Source organism: Salvelinus alpinus, chromosome 5, assembly GCF_045679555.1.
Source record: "Salvelinus alpinus chromosome 5, SLU_Salpinus.1, whole genome shotgun sequence".
NCBI classification, from domain to species: Eukaryota; Metazoa; Chordata; class Actinopteri; order Salmoniformes; family Salmonidae; genus Salvelinus; species Salvelinus alpinus.
Genome location: NC_092090.1, coordinates 35,788,259 through 35,806,733, shown reverse-complemented (window position 1 = coordinate 35,806,733; position 18,475 = coordinate 35,788,259). Strand labels below are relative to the sequence as shown.

General features: G+C 44.8%; 1 protein-coding gene across 4 annotated transcripts in view; it reads left to right on the top strand.

Annotated features, from left to right (window-relative positions):
• The window catches only part of LOC139576020 (myotubularin-related protein 13-like), a 162,540-nt gene extending 146,177 nt beyond the window's left edge, over positions 1 to 16,363 (top strand). For 2 of the 4 annotated variants that reach the window (XM_071401610.1, XM_071401607.1), the window contains 15 exons: positions 188 to 328; positions 1,294 to 1,377; positions 2,129 to 2,203; positions 5,937 to 6,115; positions 6,922 to 7,098; positions 7,498 to 7,599; positions 9,260 to 9,445; positions 10,450 to 10,576; positions 10,888 to 11,018; positions 12,022 to 12,246; positions 12,330 to 12,437; positions 12,654 to 12,844; positions 14,465 to 14,552; positions 14,648 to 14,779; positions 14,935 to 16,363. In XM_071401610.1, coding sequence (XP_071257711.1) covers positions 188 to 328; positions 1,294 to 1,377; positions 2,129 to 2,203; positions 5,937 to 6,115; positions 6,922 to 7,098; positions 7,498 to 7,599; positions 9,260 to 9,445; positions 10,450 to 10,576; positions 10,888 to 11,018; positions 12,022 to 12,246; positions 12,330 to 12,437; positions 12,654 to 12,844; positions 14,465 to 14,552; positions 14,648 to 14,779; positions 14,935 to 15,033 — 2,045 coding nt within the window. In that variant the 3' untranslated portion in view covers positions 15,034 to 16,363. The remainder of the gene's footprint in view (positions 1 to 187; positions 329 to 1,293; positions 1,378 to 2,128; positions 2,204 to 5,936; positions 6,116 to 6,921; positions 7,099 to 7,497; positions 7,600 to 9,259; positions 9,446 to 10,449; positions 10,577 to 10,887; positions 11,019 to 12,021; positions 12,247 to 12,329; positions 12,438 to 12,653; positions 12,845 to 14,464; positions 14,553 to 14,647; positions 14,780 to 14,934) is intronic. The other 2 variants (XM_071401608.1, XM_071401611.1) reach the window with 2 other exon arrangements.
• Positions 16,364 to 18,475: the final 2,112 nt, after the last annotated feature.

Genomic DNA, 18,475 nt, shown 5'->3' with positions numbered 1-18,475 from the left:
TCTTCACTATTATTCTACAACGTAGAAAAATCTAAAACCCTTGAATGAGTAGGTATGTCCAAACTTTTGACTGGTACTGTACATTACTTACGTACACCGTACGGAATTTAAAGGAAGTCATGTTATAAAATTTAGGCCATTGATGTTGAATACTGTATGTCTAATGACTGGTGTCCTCTCCCTCTAGCCCCTGCCAACTCTTCTGATTTGTCCAGTAGTCTGGAGCAGGAGAAGTATCTTCAGGCCATCCTCAACTCCATCCCCGTCTACTTCAAACTGAACGGCAGTAACACTCTGTCCAACCGCTCTCTCATCGGCCTCTCACCAGGTACCCTTGCTCTGGGCTCTGCTCTGGGCTCTGCTCTGGGCTCTGCTCTGGGCTCTGCTCTGGGCTCTGGGCTCTGCTCTGGGCTCTGCTCTGTCCTGCTCTAGACTGGTGGTGTTCTTCCCACTCTGTCACTATTGTTTTTGTGTGTTTGTCCTTGTTCCTTCAGTGTTATTCTGCTGATTATCTTAGTAAGGTTTCCTCTGGGCCGCTGCCTGTTATTTATGTTGTGTCCGTTGTGTGTGGAAGGAACTTCGGCACAATGTTGTGGTTATGTAAGAAGAACAGGACACCCAGGGGTCACCCTCCATCCATCTCCAGACTTCACCCCACTGCCGAGTGCCAGTCCAGAAGGCTGTGTGACCAGCACATACCCTACGCAAAGTCAGCGGGATTCTGTTTCCCATGTAACCACAATATATATTTAGTCTCTGGGAACTGGATCAAAACACACCCGGAATCAATGTCAATTGCATCCATCTTCCAGTTTTAAGATCTACGTCTGCAGGGATCAAATAGTCTTAAAGGGGGAAATAGGATTCCCAAGGCTTGATAGCTTCAGACTTTCTGATTAAGCTAATTGGAACTTAATCAACGGGACACGATTGTCGGGTGTGAGCCCAAGGCTAAGGCCTAATTTGAAACACAGCAATCAGTGTTTTTCCCCCTAAATGTAGGTAATGCAACTCTCTGTTCGCTCACCTCATTTAACTCTTAAGTAATCCCTCCTTGTGTTATCATTTAAAAATCCGTACTAATCTCCCAGGTCTGTGTCCATTTTGTGACTTATCTGAGACGCACTGTGGGGTAGTTATGTTCTCAGATGCTGTGTCTGACAAATATAGATGGTTAGTCATCCAGGCATGGTTTTCATTCCCTGTCATCTCTGGGTCTGTGTTACTGTGTTTGTCCTGGTTACAGCTGAATGGTGGTGTTATCCCCATTTCATGTCTGTGTGTCCTCTTCAGGCAGTGAAAGGAGGACGTCTAGAATACCAAAGATGGCCCCCGTCCATTTGGACATGCCCTTCTCCAACAGCTTTGCCAGAGGAGGTGAGTGCTGGTCCCACTTGTCACTTCCTCAAAGTCCAATATATCACACTGCAACCGCAGTCCTGGAAATATACTGGGCCTCTTTTGGTCTATGACTCAGCTTTGTTACTTAATTGTACCATGCTAGATACATGTGACCTAGTAGTCTGGTATGTCCAGTGAAGATGTGTCCTAGATTTTCTGGAAATTATAAGATGTCTGCTATTGGCATGCAGCTGTCTGCGTAATGGTTTATCTTCTCTGGAAGTTGAAGTGTATTGTTAGGTTAGTTGCCACTGTTCCTGTAATATTCAAACACAAGATTGCTACACCTGAAGATGACTTTCAAAGTCATTGCCAGCAGCATTAAGTGGATTTTGATTTGTCTTCTAAATAATCATCAAAGATTTCCAATAACATGGGGCTTCTGTGGGATTTGATCATCGTCTTTGTTTTTATTCAACACCATGGTCTACTATGGCATGCACGTTAACCTTTATTCTGTTCATCTCAAGACTGAATTGCAAATTCATATTTTCCTTTGGTATTCATATCTTTCTACCATCCAACCCTGTTGGTCTCTTAAGTTTGGAGCCTAGCTCCCCATGTCCTGGCCCCTTGCTGTAACCTCCCAGGTGACCTTATGACTGCGTGCCACACTATGTTGCCCCTACGGTTGGGGGATTGAGTGTGTGCTGGTATGTTATGTCCATCTGATGTTGTGATCTTTCTGTGCCCTTTTCCCCGTTACCCCGTACCCATTACCTACCAGTGCTTGGGTACAGGGATAAGCTATTCACTCACTCAAACCAAAAACCTGCCACTAAGGGGATAATCCAAAATCAAGGTATAGTGAAAATGTCTACTCTATTCAGATCTCTCCCCCCCTCTCTTCCTCCACCCCTCTTTATTAACATCTTTGTCTTGTTTCCTGGTTATTGATCCTACAGTGGTTCGTCCTTTAAAAGTTGCAGCGTACTGCAGCACAGCTTCCGTGGTGCCGCAGAATTCTATGGCACGTGCCAACCACTGGTACCATTAATGCTAGTTTGACCATCAGATGCTTTGAGAAGCATTTGATAGCCTTCAATAGTGGCTGTACTAGAGAATTTAAAACCTCGGTTTCCGTTAGGATGGAACGGAAAATATGGCCCTGTACAACGTGACGGTCGGGAGTAGGCTACAGTACTTGGCTATTTAGCTAAAGAATCCCCGTGTCGTGCGACACGCGGGAGACTGGGGTTCAATTTCCACGACGGGGAGGAAGGAGTAGGCTGTCCTTGTAAATAAATAAGAATTTGTTCTTAACTGACTTGCCTAGTTAAATAAAGGTTACACTAAGAACATAATATTTCTAATTGTAGTCTAACCAATACCCAAACGGAGATTCAGTGAAAATAAAAATCTCATTGATTTATCAAGACCAGTCCCCATGCTTGTCTCAGAGCAGAGCGAAACGATGCTAAAATAGTTGGAGGCTATTGCTTGAAATCCTATTGCTTCTAACTTCAATGTGCTCTTTAAATAAATAAGCCCTACATCACTTTTAACATCACATTACTCAACACTAGTGAGACTCATGTCGCCTACGGTAGGCCTACAGTATATCGAAAAATATGACGTGACTCTCCAATAATTACATATAGAGGATTGGAGGATTCTAAATTAAAACCAAAAGCCACCTCATGGGTCTCCCGGTGGCGGCCGTCACGGGTATCTGTAGCAACACATTTTGCATTGTGATGCGGTGACTTAGGCAGCTGCGCCACTGAGGAGGCCCCATCCACAAAGTATCAAAATACAGAGAGGTGTTGGTAAAGGTTTATTGTACTCCTAATAGCCCATAGTGGGCTATTATAATACTGTACATGATGTCCAGGTCAGGATAACTAAAACAGTTTTTAATAAATATCAGAAAGAATGTTGGTACTTATTTATTTTGATCCAAAGCCATGAATGAGTCACTGAACTTTATGTAGGTGCCCCTATATGACTGTGCTATCAACTTGATGATATATAACGTTATTTCGTTTTCAAAAAAAGGAAAGTGGGTGATTGAATAAAGGCCAAAATAATATGTGTAGTGTCCAAAACATTTATTTCTGTTTTTAGAGGGAGAGAAACGCTGGGCCAATTGTGCGGCGCCCTATGGGGCTCTCAATCACGGTCGGATGTGATACATAATATTTTTATTTTTTTTGCCGTGTTATTTGTTTTGTCTTTTCTGGTGGATTAAAATGAAATTGCAACCAATCACTGCCGGTTGTGATACAGCCAACCTTACTTAGAAATACATTTGACAATGGAATCCTCCCCCTACCCTCCTTCTAGGCAAGTCTATTGTCCCGCTACCTGCTAATAGCCATAATGACGCTGTACAATGTGACCGTGTGTGTTTTAAGAGTATTTTCCAGTAAGCAACAATTTGTTACCTTCATTAGACAACTTTGTTCCAATATTTCTGTAATTCAGTGATATTTATTCCCATCGTAATTCCTTATGGATCCGTAATGAAATAAATATCGGCATTTTGAATATCTTTTTTTAATCATTTTATTAACGAAAGCATAAATATGCCGTTATTAGTTACATTGTTTTAGTTTGAACATGCAGACTGGCACTAAGAACAGCGGGAACATTTCCCTAGTCAGCACCATTATTAGTGCTACCCAGTGTGACGGGGTGGGGGTCCACCCCCCCTTCCTCCTCCCTTCCCCATGGGCTAGGTCTGTCTTCTGTGCGCAGCTCTGCGGCCCATCGCATGCCCCCTACCCTAGTGCCTTGAACCTCGCGTGCTTTCAGTCGATACAGCTGGAGAACTGCAAGGCAATCCCGTTGTGTGCCACTCGGGAGCCATGACCAATATATATTGTCATGCTAATAACAGGGTTAATAATATATCTGTGAGAATATCCATGGGGCTTTTATAGAATTATAAATTAATAATAATCTTTGTTTAAAAAATACAATTTTGGAGATGATTTCAGTTTCAATTAACAGAAAATGAGCGAGGAAAAAGGCCATTCTTGAACATGGGGTGAGACATTGTTACTAATTTGTAAATAAAGACAGTTTGTTATTTAGAATTATTTATGTTTGTTTTTAGAGAGAGAGAATCCAAAAACCTACAATCATCTCATGGGTCTCCCAGTTGAGGCCGGCACGGGTATTGAACCAGCATCTGTAGCAACACAGCTTGCACTGCTCTGCAGTGTCTTAGACCGTTGCGCCACTCAGGCGCTGTACAATGTGACCGGTCGGGAGTTGCCTTCACTACTACAGTAAGAGCAAAACAATCCTAACAAAATGAAATAATAAACACCTTAGTAAGTTTTAGTGAGTAACACTGAAGTCGTGCACAATTATCAGTTTCTATTTAGGTTTGTCACCCTTTCATTTAGAGTTAGAGACACGGTAGGACCCAAAAGCATAATCAGTGCTCTAACTCCCCCTTGGCCTGGTCTGAAGCAATGAAGTGGTGACGCAGGGTACCGTACTAAACCACAAATTGCCTCTAAGTACCGCAGCATAATCACAAAACTTTTAGTGGAGCAACCACTGTATGTAACCCACGCTCATGCCTCTGTAACAGTTAAAAACGTATCCTGCGTCTGGTGTGCTCATCTCTCTTTTGAGTAATAGAGAGTATCTCTGTGGAGATTCATAGTATCACCCATCACTTCCTCTTTTGGCGCACTTGGGCAAGGCTGTGGTTCTTCTCTGCTGGAAAATAATCTGACTGTGGTCCACTTCAGGGTAAATGTGGTCCACTTGTCACTGAATGTGATGTCTCAGCAGTTGTGGATGTGGTCAGTCAGCAGTCTTGGCCCAATGTGAGGTACTATGGGCTCAGCTCAGTCATGACAGGCAGCTCGGGAATGAGGCCGCTGTGGCTTAACCTCTGCATTGTATTAAATTTGTGTCTAGCCGTCTTAAGGCGAGATAGGATTTAGAATGTAAGGTACCTGCCTATTGGTTGATGGTTTGATTGGTTGAGAGCTCACTCTAAATTGTTGTAATTGATATCCGGCAGTTTAATTGGACGACATACTCAATGCCAAAGCTGCTTAAACACTACATGTGGTGTCCTTTTCCTTATCTACCTACAGCCTGGCTCAGACAGGGCCCTTGAGGGCAGTAACAACAGCATAAGCAAAGTGGAGGAAGTATGGTTCATCACAAAGTTATATCATATACAGATCTGTATTGTAGTTAACTTGGTGGTCGTAGTTTGTCAAAGAGAAATGAGCATCCTTCAGTTTCTTCCCCTTGGATTAGTGAATGAATAATAGATCTGTAGATTTAGAGTCCAAATTCTATTCTTCAATTTATCAATGTGCTATAGTCTTTATGTCGCTATGTGCCGTTCTGTCGATATCATTCTGTTATCTGTTTCCCCGGTATGGTGGTCTCGGCTGTTTGTGCTTAACCAACCCCTCTCTGTGGTCATACATGTCAAACATAACGACAGAGGAGCGCATGAGTATTGAACCAGGCTAGTTAGCGCCTGTGCGTTCCAGCCCTCTACAGGCCTGCGGTGCCAACTCTAACTGTACATCTCTTTCTCTCTGTTGTTGCAGGTGTCTGGGCCAGCCTGCGTTCCAGCAGCCGCTTCAGCCAGCACCCTTCTGCAGCTGATGTTGGTGCCAGGCTGGCAGGAAAGGATTTGGCGCCCCCTGCAGGCAGCGAGAGCCTGCATGCCCAGCTCCTCAAACAGCAGGCTGCCCTCTACATTTTTGGAGAGAAGTCCCACCTCAGGGTAAGACGAGAGCTGGGTCCAAACTTTTAGGGGATGATGAGTCCATAGAGAGTGTGAGTGTGTGTGTGTGTGTGTGTGTGTGTGTGTGTGTTCAATGTAAAGCTTTGTTGTAATTGGGACCTTAAGTTAAAATTCTCAGTAGGGGTCTAGATAGACTGTGCCACAGAGTTATGGAGTATTTGTCTATGGGAGGGCTGGTACATTTTTACAGGATACTGTGGAGTGGAATCAGGGCACTCCAGTCTAGAATGTGTAACCACTGTTTTGTTCCAGCAGACTACATTTCCAAACTGATAAGGGGACTCTTGATTGCAATTAATCAAAATTATGATTTATTATTAATACAGTCCCACATCTCTGATAATATTACTTTTGGACTGTTGGAACGTTCTGCTCGTTTCAGTGACTTGTTCGAGTGGAGCAATGTGTCTGTGTGAATGTGAAATTGATATTCTTTTCCTTGGCTAGAAGAGGTTATAAATAAATGTGAGCGTGGTGGAGTCGCCAGCTGTGCGGGTGGCTGTGATTGGCCAGTGGCCACATTGAAAGAGACAGTCTTCTCTTAAATGAAACGTCTACTTCATTTCATAACAGAAGCCCTATTTTTACCTCATACAGTACGTCCCAAGTATTTAATATGTTCCCTGTCTTTGTCTTCTGCTTTAAACATTTGTTTATTTTTGTCAGTCAGTTTTAGGTGTCTTTTAATCGGTCTTTCAGAGTGTTATTTTAATGTCTGCGTCGACTTGTGATAGTTGACTCTCGAGGACTGTTAATTTTCAATGACATTTCTCCTCTTTTGTCAGGGCTTCAAACTGGACTCTACTCTGAACTGTGAACTGGTGCCTGTGGACTTTGCTGACACGCGCCAGATCAAAGGTGCCTTTAAGAAGCTGCTGAGGGCCTGTGCTCCGAGCGCTACGTCTTCAGACACACAGGACTCCTTCTTCAAAGCCCTGGAGGACTCTGAGTGGATCCTTCAAGTGAGCTCCCATCAAATACACAAACACACACTCACCAATACACATGCATACACACCCTCCTACGGTTTCCACAACAACTCACTGACCCTCAGTGAGAGATCTGTGAGAACGAGCCACCGGCGTGCTCTCATGATCTTCCTGTGTGACTGACCTCATCCTATATTCCCCCCTCATCCTATAAGCTTATTTCCCAAGGGAAATGATAACGATACAAACAGACATGGGAGAACCACCAAATTGTTATCATAATGTTCCTTGCAGCCTATGGCCCTGCACTAAATGTGTCATAAACTACAGAACAATATTATCTGGGAGAAGCCCTGCTCTGGTTCCACACCGTCTTCACAGGAACATCTTAACGGCATGAACTGACAGTGTATGTGTGTGTGTTCCCTGCAGCTTCACAAGCTCCTGCAGTTGGCCCTGATTTTGGTGGAGCTGCTGGACAGTGGCTCGTCCGTCCTGCTGAGTCTGGAGGATGGCTGGGACATCACCACACAGGTGAGCCTCACGCACGCACACACACACCGTTTCCCCCCCAGCAGGAGTAGTGGAAGAGGGGGACTGGGGATGTAGGAGGGTGCTATGAGAGAGAGGGGGACTGGGGGTGTAGGGGAGAGAGGGGGACTGGGGGTGTAGGGGAGAGAGGGGGACTGGGGGTGTAGGGGAGAGAGGGGGACTGGGGGTGTAGGGGAGAGAGGGGGACTGGGGGTGTAGGGGAGAGAGGGGGACTGGGGGTGTAGGAGAGAGAGGGGGACTGGGGGTGTAGGAGAGAGAGGGGGACTGGGGGTGTAGGAGAGAGAGGGGGACTGGGGGTGTAGGAGAGAGAGAGGGACTGGGGGCCCATTTTTAAAAAATGATGGATAGAGGCCAATTTTGAAGAAAGAGAACACATTTTCCCTCCGGACCTCGTTGAAGACTGAATGTGGCCCCCATGGCAAAATGACTTTGACAACCCTGGTCTACACTTACAGATAAGGAAATAGGTCATCATATTATCAGGTCAAATACAAAGCTACGCCTTTAGTTTCAACGACTTATTTCCAAAGTTGTTCTGGCACTACACTACCAGACCAGCTGATTAGTACACCATGCTGAAATGTGGTGAAACGATGCTGAGGCTGTAGGGCCCTATGTCATTATATACGGATTTCAATCGTGAAAGTGCTTGTTTTTATCCTCATCAATTTTCTTTTCCTGTTCGCTCAGCGATTTGTCACATTTTTGCACTGTGAGCTCACATTTTCCATGCTGTCTTGCTAAGTAAGCGTGCGTTATTGGGGATGGCATTGTGTGTGTGTGCGTGTGGCCTCCAAATGTGTTTACTGGGCCCGTAAAGTCCAGGCCTGCCGTGTAAAAGCACAGGCGCAGCCTCGCTTCCAGTGCCTGGCCCGTGTCAGGCCCAGAGCATCTTGCTCATCACGGTGGGGCCTGATCAGCTTTGCTCCAGGAAATGGGCTCTATATGCCTCTTCAGTCTCCTGACCAACTCATAGACACCCAGCAGAGGAGAAGCAGATCCCTGTGTTTCTCGCTCTCCCCTCTTTCCTTTCTAGTAGCCCCCTCTTCAGTGATGGTGCTATGGTCATTTAGGAGCTCAGGTCTGTACTGGGGAGGACCGCTGTGATGAAGATGACTTTTCAGAAAGCCCACTGTTTTTTGGAGGGTACAGTGGTGCACTAGAGAGGGAGTGCAATCTGTTTCCCTCATTCATTCCACATGCGTCAGGGCTCATCGGTTAGCTGAAACAGCAAGGGATCCAGACCAAGTGCCGGCAGCATGTGTACAGTCAGACGACACGCTCTTACAGAAATCAGCCGGAACCGTCCCACTGCATATAGAGGGAGAGGATTCAAACCACAGACAGGAAAGGTAGTGTAACAGACCAGGGAGAACAGAGGTTACTGGTTTGGAAAACAGGGTCAATGGAGCCCTTTCCTGGTCACCTACCCCTCTGTCACAGAACTCTGAAGTCCTTGTCATGCCATCGACAGTTGGCAGCTTAGTCTCAGTCTTCAGAGTTTTAAAAGACTTCAAGAGTTTTTTATTTAAAAAATTCTCCCACCCTCTAACTCCCCCTGTATCTCTCTTTCTCTCTCTCTCGGTGTCTCTCTTGCCGATGTTTTCTCTCTTTCTCCCTCTCCCTTTCTCTCTCCCTCCAGGTGGTGTCCCTGGTCCAGCTGCTGAGTGACCCGTTCTACCGGACTCTGGAGGGCTTCCAGGTGCTGCTGGAGAAGGAGTGGCTGTCCTTCGGTCACAAGTTCAGCCAGCGCTCCAACCTGAGCCCCAGCAGCCAGGGCAGCGGTTTCACGCCCATCTTTCTGCAGTTCCTGGATTGCGTGCACCAGGCAAGCCTTGCACGCCCACACCCCTTTCATTACCCCACCATCCACACACCTCTTCACCCCCTCTCCTCCATGAGCTCACATTCCTTCATCGAAGAGGAGGAGAGAGACTCAGCTGTCATTATCTATGGACTTGGTTGAGTTTTTGTACTCTGCAATCCCCCCATCAGATAAGTAATTTAGACAGAGTTGTACGCTGGGGAGTTTCAGCTGCAGGGCTGTTGCCCAGATGGTCTGTGAACCCCACGGTCAGCGCTGTGCTTTCCGTGCTAGTGTGTTTCACCATCGCATTTCCTCAGTGTTTAGAGCGCTGAGTGGGAAAATTGCAGTTGTGGGGATTAAAAGTCTCTCCTCGGAAGGTGAGGTGGGGAGGGGGGGTGGTTGTGAGGATGATGTGGAGGGTGCAGCTGAAGTGAATTGAGTTTTACACTCAAATGCTAACTTTAGAGAACGTTGTGTTTTCTGTCTCCCCAAGGGTCCGGCAGGCCAACTCCCATACACTTACATCAACACATAGTTTCTGAGTTTGTCTTTTGAAACTGGAGGGGCGTCTGCCAAGGAGGCCTGACAGAGGTTCTCTGGGGCCGAAGTGCGATAAACAGGGGGAGAGGGAATTTGATGAGTTTCTGAAAATAGAAGTTCCTCATCTCAGAAACAGCTGTTGTTTTCGCCAGTACGCCCAGATGGTTCAAAACATGCAAAAGAGCGGCAAGGTCCTCTCGCTTGGCCGCTGCTGCACATTGCTGGACGGGGACGCTGCCTTCTAGCTTGGCCCAGCTTTTGTCTGAGAATGATTTCAGTCACTGGTCTTTGCTCCCTGGTCTCCATTTTATTCTGCCGGTAATGGGGAGCGTATGTATTCATAACGGACCCATCTGTAGTCATAACACAGGGACATGATCCAGCCATCACAATGTGTCACCTTCCTCTCTCTCTCTCTCTCTCTCTCTCTCTCTCTCTCTCTCTCTCTCTCTCTCTCTCTCTCTCGCCATCTCCTCTCATTGCAGATCCAGGACCAGTGCCCTTTGGAGTTTGAGTTTAATCAGCACTATCTGAAGTTCCTGGCATACCACTACATCTCCAACCGCTTCAAGAACTTCCTCCTGGACTCCGACTACGAACGCCTGGAGCATGGTCGGTATAGTACAAATACAGTGTAAAGGGATGATTTAACACTAAGGCCGTTAAGATCTGTACGTGTATTTAAAGTCTTTGGCAGAGTTGCCGGCTTCAACAGGCAGAGTGTTGAAACTACTGTTCTGTCTGTGAAATGATGGTGTGTAATGATAGTGTAATGGGTCAGGTATTTCAGGATACTGACATGTTGCAGTGAAGCACTTCTAAATTACCTAGATCCTATCTCTTAGATCAGGGATTTGTCAGCGAATAGTGGTAGTGTGTCTCAGCCTGTTGAACAACCTCATCTTTGTCTCACTCTTCAAAAGGCACATTGTTCGAGGACAAGCCGGGAGACAAGCAGGCCAGGAGGGGGGTCTGTATCTGGGAGTGTATCAGCAGAATGCACCGGAGGAGTCCACTGTTCTTCAACTACCTGTACAGTCCCACAGAGGCTGAGGTGACTGCTTGTCTGTGTCGTCTTTGTTTGTGTGTCTTGTGTGTTGCAACTCCCCAAGCAGTTTGCTGCCATCTCTGACACGTAGCGGTGGTACTTCATTCTGTTTGTCAGCCAGATCCCCAATTGCCTTTTCTCTAGTTCACTCACTGACTCACACGTACGCACACCCAAGTTCTCCTGTTCTGGACATCCTCAGTAGAACGTCCTCAGTAGAACGTCCTCCGTAGAGATACAGGGATCTTCACACTTTCCAGAGCAGCCAGTCCAGCTCCTTAAACTTCAGATCTCTCCCAGATGACATCCACAACGATGGATGGCCAGTCTGCCACTATCTTACACCAGATGATGCCTTATTGTGGTGACCTTCCAGTGTTCCTCTCCCAGTCCTGCTGAATGTTCTGTAGCGGACTGTTGATGTTGGTGAAGACCGTGAGTCACAGGCCCAGAAGAGCCCAGCTGAACTCTGTTAGCAGTTTCTTATCAGTGTTGTTCGGGATCTTTTAATATCTGTGGTCGTAAAGGAAGCGTCTCGCTTAGCCTCTTCCAACTCCCTGACAGGGACTTTCTGATGTTGCTGTTTAACCCTGTCTTGGTTAATGTCTGGTCTTCAACTTCAAAGTCCATCCCAATGGGTTAGTTGTGTTCATGGGAACTGTAAATCCTCTTCCCGCTTGCCAGCGATCGTGGCGGCTGTACCCATTATTTCAGGGGCGTATAAATCAGCAGGAGGTGGAGGAAAACAGCCTGTGTGTTTGTGCACCCCGGGCCCCGACGTGATTAAGTGCTCAGGGAAGTGTTAGGTCCGGTGGGCCACATTCTTTCCCACTGGCTGTATACAGTGGTGTGCTCACTGAGAGATTGGACAGATTCACATCATTGGGGAGAGAACTCTACTCTACAGACTTGATTTCAAACAAGCCAAAATAGATGTTTGTCTCATGTATTATCAGTGTCAACATATCAGATTATCATAAGTTATTTCTTTGTTTCATATGTTATTTAGCTGGTGCTCAAGCCCACTATCAGCATCCCTGCTTTGAGGATGTGGGACTTCTTCACGGGGGAGACCCTGTGCACAGGCCCGTCCTATGACTGGAGGATGCAGGCTGTCAGGTCGGAGAGCATGGAGGAGACAGACACCATCGCCACCAGCAAGAGGAGGATCGTGTGGCCCTGCTACAGCAGTGTGGGGCGCGCCCAGCCTGACGCCATCACCAAGCTCCTGGCTGTGAGTTTTAAAAGTCTGAGTTGGGAGGATGTTATACATGCCTGACTATGTGCCTGGTACTGATGAGAGCCCTGTTGTTGCAGGACATAGAGCGGCTGGAGGGGGAGATGAGCCAAGCACCAGAGAGGTGGCAGGCCACTCTGGAGAGGGTCCGAGTCAGTATCCAGGAGGACCTCAAACAGGAGGGAAATGTAAGACAAACACAACACACTTTCCCATGTTTTCTCCTCTCACCCGACTCCTGTTTCCCATAAACCTTACTTAGCCTGAACTCCGCTCTTGTTTACTGGAAGGTTCAGTTAGACAGCATTGTTTGACTCGTCAATCTGTGACACAGAACATCGGGAGGATGCTTTGACTGATGTTTCATGGCTTTTCTTATTCCATCTGTCTTGTCTGTTTTGCAGCTCCGCAAGCAGTCTGCGTCCACCTCGGGGCTGATCCCCACGTCCAGTCTGCAGGCGTTCCAGAGACGTTCCATGCTGCACCTGCCTGACAGTGGCTTGGGGGAGGACAGCAGCCCCACTGCCACTAACGGGGTCAACCGCCGGGCCGCCACACTCTACAACCAGTTCACCCCCAAGAACGAGGAAAACAGGTGGGTCTCCACTCCCAGCACCGAGATGGCAAACAGGGACCAGGACTTCTAATTACTCCTGTTTCCTCACCCAACTTTTCTGTAAAGCGTTGACACATAGACAGAATCTCTCTACCAAGCAGATGTTTTAAATTCATCTTAAAAACTTCTTCAGGCTGCAAGCCCGATATCGGTACACCTCTGACAACATCCAGCTCAAGTGCAGGGCGCGAAATTCAAAATCTATTTTTTTTAAATATTTAACTTTCACACATTAACAAGTCCAATACAGCATTTGAAAGATAAACATCTTGTCAATCCAGCCAACATGTCCGATTTTTTAAATGTTTTACAGAGAAAACACCACATATATTTATGTTAGCTCACCACCAAATAAAAAAGAGGACAGACATTTTTCACAGCACAAGTAGGATGAAGTAGCATGCACAAGCCAACCTAACTAACCTAAAACCAACCTAAATAACCTAGAAAAAACTACCTCAGATGACAGTCCTATAACATGTTACACAATAAATCTATGTTTTGTTCAAAAAAATTGCATATTTTAGCTATAAATCAGTTTTACATTACTGCTACCATCATAGCTACAGTCAGAAATCGCACGGGAGTAGCCAGAGAAAATACAGACACCAACGTCAACTACTAATTACACATCAGAAAACATTTCAGAGAAAAAATGGTGGATAGCTAATGAAAGAGAAAGATCTTGTGAATACAGACAATATTTCCGATTTCTGAAGTGTTTTACAGCGAAAACACAATATATCGTTATATTAGCTTACTACAATAGCTAACACACAGCAGCATTGATTCTAGTCAAACGCTAGCGATAGCACAGTTCGACAGATATATGAAAAAGCATCCCAAATTGGGTCCTTATCTTTGTTGATTTTCCATCAGAATGTTCTCCAAAGGGTCCTTTGTTAAGAACCGTGTTCATTTGGACCTAGAACGAACGATGTCCCTCTTGAATTAGCATGGCACACTGGCCATGCCGTGCTAACCTCTCCGTCTTGACAAAATTCTTGCGTCGCATCACGTCTAAAGTCCAGAATAAATTTCAATAATATAATTAAAGTATATTGAAAAAACATACTTTAGGATGATATTGTGACATGTATCAAATAAAATCGAAGCTGGAGGTCATATTCACCTATAACGAGTGTTTTCCAGGAGCGCAGTCCAGTTCCTACTTCGCGCCCAGAAAAAAAAATTAAGTGCGCACTTATCACTCCAAGATGTTGTTTTCAGTCCCTGACAGAGATAATCAAGTAATTTCTTCTCTCACTTCTGCATGACATCCAGGGGAAGGCGTGTGACGTGTTTCTACAGTCCTAAGTGCCAAGGCCTTTTATAGAGAGTATCTTGAAGAGAGACATAGCTTCTTGGAAATTTCACTTTTTACAGAAAATGGGCTGTAAAAAGAGTTATGTTTCACTTAGAGAAATAATTAAACCTGTTTTAGAAACTAGACAGTGTTTTCTATCCAAAAGTAATAATAATATGCATATTGTAAGAGCAAGAATTGAGTACGAGGCCGTTTGAAATGGCCACCTCTTTCCACTGCTGATACTCACTGCTGATATTTGAGCCATAAGAGGTTAATGGTGTGTTTTTCAGATCATTTGAGGGGATTCTGTACAAACGAGGAGCACTGCTGAAAGGATGGAAACCTCGCTGGTTTGTTTTGGACATTACAAAACACCAAGTAAGTATTACAGCATGTTGCATGTTGTTACCAGTCTGTTCCAGGTAGTCTCCACTCCTATGCCAGTGGTGTTATATGTGTGTGTGATGTCCCAGCTGAGGTACTACGACACGGGAGAGGACACTAACTGCCGGGGCCACATTGACCTGGCGGAGGTGGAGTCAGCTCTGATCGCCACCCCCACCATAGGAGCTCCTAAACACATCAGTGAGAAGGCCTTCTTCGACGTGAGTCTCTCTGTTTCTCCATTCCTCTGTCTGCCTGTGATCTTTTCTGTGTTCTGTGGTAGAATACCCTTCAGCCATGGCAGTATCAGGCTCTGTATGTCACATCCCACCTCTCCTGTCACTGTTTAACCGTCGGTTGGGTGTTGTCACTGCAGTTGAAGACCACCAAGCGAGTGTACAACTTCTGCGCCTCGGATGCCCAGAGCGCCCATCAGTGGATGGACAAGATCCAGAGCTGCATCTCCGACGCTTAACCTCTGAACTCCCCAGCCAGGGCGTGGTCAGGGTGTGGTCAGGTCACAGCATTAGCATTAGCATTAGGTGCAGCAAGGTGGCTGAGCGCAGAGACTGTGGGCACATATATACAGTACATATTCAGCTCAGTCACCATGGGAGTGGCTTTACTATGAGGACCACAGTGATCTAAGTGCCTGTTAGTGGAGGCTATGCCATCCATCCATCCATCCTGCTGCCTTGCAGGACTTCAGGCAGTCGTCACAAGTTGATTAATGTGCCCGGTCTCTGCCATCAGCTCTCTTTGTACTATTCCTTGTTACTGCTACAGGGATCAACACTTATAGTGAAAAGTAAATGGAAAAAACGGATGCCTGAGCACCACTAAGTATAGTTTATGCCATTTCAGTTGTAAATAGATAAAAGCAATAGCACTGGCCATTTTAAACTGTGGGTTCAATATATACAGTAAACTAAGATATATATATAAAGCATACAAGAGAATTTATTTCAGATATTTTACAATGAGGAAAAGGTATTACTGCTTGATGAAAGGTATAAACCACCGAAAACTCAAAGGTTTTGAAAATGCACAATATGACAAGGCCATTTGTTTGCACTTAGTTCTATAATATGCACTCCATATAGAATGATTTTCTTACTGAAGCGAACAGCCAGGCGAAAGGCATTACTTTATGATGATGTACATAAGGACCTTTTCCAGACAAACTGGAAGAGAAAAAACACTAAAGTTCCAAACATGTTCCTGACATTTTATATTTAAGTGATGTCCTCTATTTTTAAACATACACTATGAATGTTTTGACTCATGGATAACAGTTTGTTTGTTCTTGTGATGTAAATTATTTTTTTTATTAAGAGTAACTCATGTTGTTAAAGTGTGGTGGCTTAATGTTTTATGTAAATACTCATGTGATATTTCCTATTTTTTATATATAACATGTGTATGCTTCTCTAATCTTAACTGTAATATGACCAACTTTACAATTCTGCATTTTGGTATGTATTGTCTTGTATGTACAAGTATAGTAACCTTGTTTCCTGTCTTTGATGAGACTGACTATGAGCCATTGTGTGTTAGATGAAGGGGAGTTGACTATATTTCTCAGAATATCCAGAAAGACTGTCTTAAGGGCTTTTAAGTAAATCAGTCAGTGTGGTTTGTTTCATCTGTTGTCTGCATCTTCCAGTTTGAGATAACAAAGCAAAAAAGAGCATAAGTCATTTCAGAAGCTATTTGAGAAGATATATGTTACTGTATCTTTTGTACCATGTTTTGTTGATACTAATGTTGTTTTTTTGGAAATAAATCAAAAGTACTTGAACTAGCCAGATGATTAGTGTGATTATTTTACAGTACATATGACAGCTGCATATATTTAAGATTAAGAGAATTTACTAATGATGAATTATGTGGCTACCGACGAGTGCTATTTTTCAATCCTACAATAATAGCCCTTTAGATGTCACCTACATCTAAAAGGGATGAGAGCATACTCTGGCGCCATAAATCTCCTATTGTAGGTTGCAAAATACCTCATTTATTTGCAGATAATAGGTTACAAGATATAGGGGACCAACCTGAACCTAATCTGAGCCACTTGAAATAGGTTTGGCTTGTTATGAGCCTCTCCTCTTGTTAAAAATAGTCTCTCTTTTCTCATGAAAGGTAAGCAGACACCACTGCTGCAGAATAGTTCATATGGCCCGAGCCAAAACTGGGCTTGGCAAGGATGTTTCACTTCCAACAATGAGTAAGGAACTGGGCAAGAAACCCAACACAGAGCCACTGGCGCCTGCTTGGCGGGACTCGAAGGCACTCCTGGTCCTGGAGAGACCCGTCCCACTGCAAGAAGGCGGGAAAGCCCTAAACTGAAGTTCTCTAGAAGACATTGTGGATGTGTTCCTTATCCTGAGCACTCTCCCAGCTGGCTTGTACTGCGAGCAGGTGCAGTGCTGGCTAACATCTGGACAGACGCTTCTCTGGCAGGTCTCTCCATATTTAGCTGCCCCCTGGAGGAGTGGATTTACGCCTCCGCCCATGACGAGAGGGATGAGGCGGAAGTGGGGATCCGGCTGGATTTTCAGGAATGGAGCCATTGGGACTCCTCAGTCCCTTAAGGAGAGTTAGTGGTTTAAGACTCACTCAACAGGACGACGATGAATCCAAACTCACTGGTTCAACGCTGTGATTGTAGTTCATTGACTGTTCTATGACTATTTCACAAATAGATTGTCTGTGATAGTACATCATCTATCTATTACATGAGGATGAGCAGGACATGACGCCTTGTTAATGTTACACAATTCTCCAGATGCAACAGTATACAGTGCATTTGGTAAGTATTCAGACTCATTCCCCCTTTCCACATTTTTGTTACCTTTCAGCTTTATTCTAAAATGGATTACATTCATGTTTTTCCTCATTGGATGTTGGACACACAATACCTCATTGGACACACAATACCAAAGCGAAAACTGGTTATTAGACATTCTTGCAAATGTATAAAAATAAAAACATCATTTACATAAGTATTCAGACCCTAGGCTATGAGACTCGAAATTTAATGAAGCTGCCAGTTGTGGACTTGTGAGGCCTCTGTTTCTCAAACTAGACACTCTAATGTACTTGTCCTCTTGCTCAGTTGTGCACCTGGAACTCCCACACTTTCTATTCTGGTTAGAGCCAGTTTGTGCTGTTCTGTGAAGGGAGTAGTACACAGCGTTGTACAAGATCTTCAGTTTCTTGGCAATTTCTCGCATGGAATAGACTGACGAGTTTCAGAAGAAAGTTATTTGTTTCTGGCCATTTTGAGCCTTTAATCGAACCCACAAAAGCTGACGCTCCAGATACTCAACTAGTCTAAAGAAGGACAGTTTTATTGCTTCTTTAATCAGAACAACAGTTTTTAGCTGTGCTAACATAATTGCAAAAGGGTTTTCTAATGATCAATTAGCCTTTATAATGAAAATTGGATTAGCCAACACAACGTGCTATTGGAACACAGGAGTGATGGTTGCTGATAATGGGCCTCTGTAAGCCTATGTAGATATTCCATTAAAAAAATCTGTATTTCTGATCAATTTGATGTTATTTTAATGAACAATATATGTTATTTTCTTTCAAAAACAAGGACATTTCTAAGTCATCCCAAACTTTTGAATGGTAGTGTACATGTACGGATGGTGCCAGGTTTCCTCCAGACGTGACGCTTGGCATTCAGGCCAAAGAGTTCAATCTTGGTTTCATCAGACCAGAGAATCTTGTTTCTGATGGTCTGAGAGTACTTTAGGTGCCTTTTGGCTAACTCCAAGCGGGCTGTCATGTGCCTTTTACTGAGGAGCGGCTTCTGTCTGGCCACTCAACCATAAAGGCCTGATTAGTGGAGTGCTGCAGAGATGGTTGTCCTTCTGGAAGGTTCTGAAGCTCTATCAGAGTGA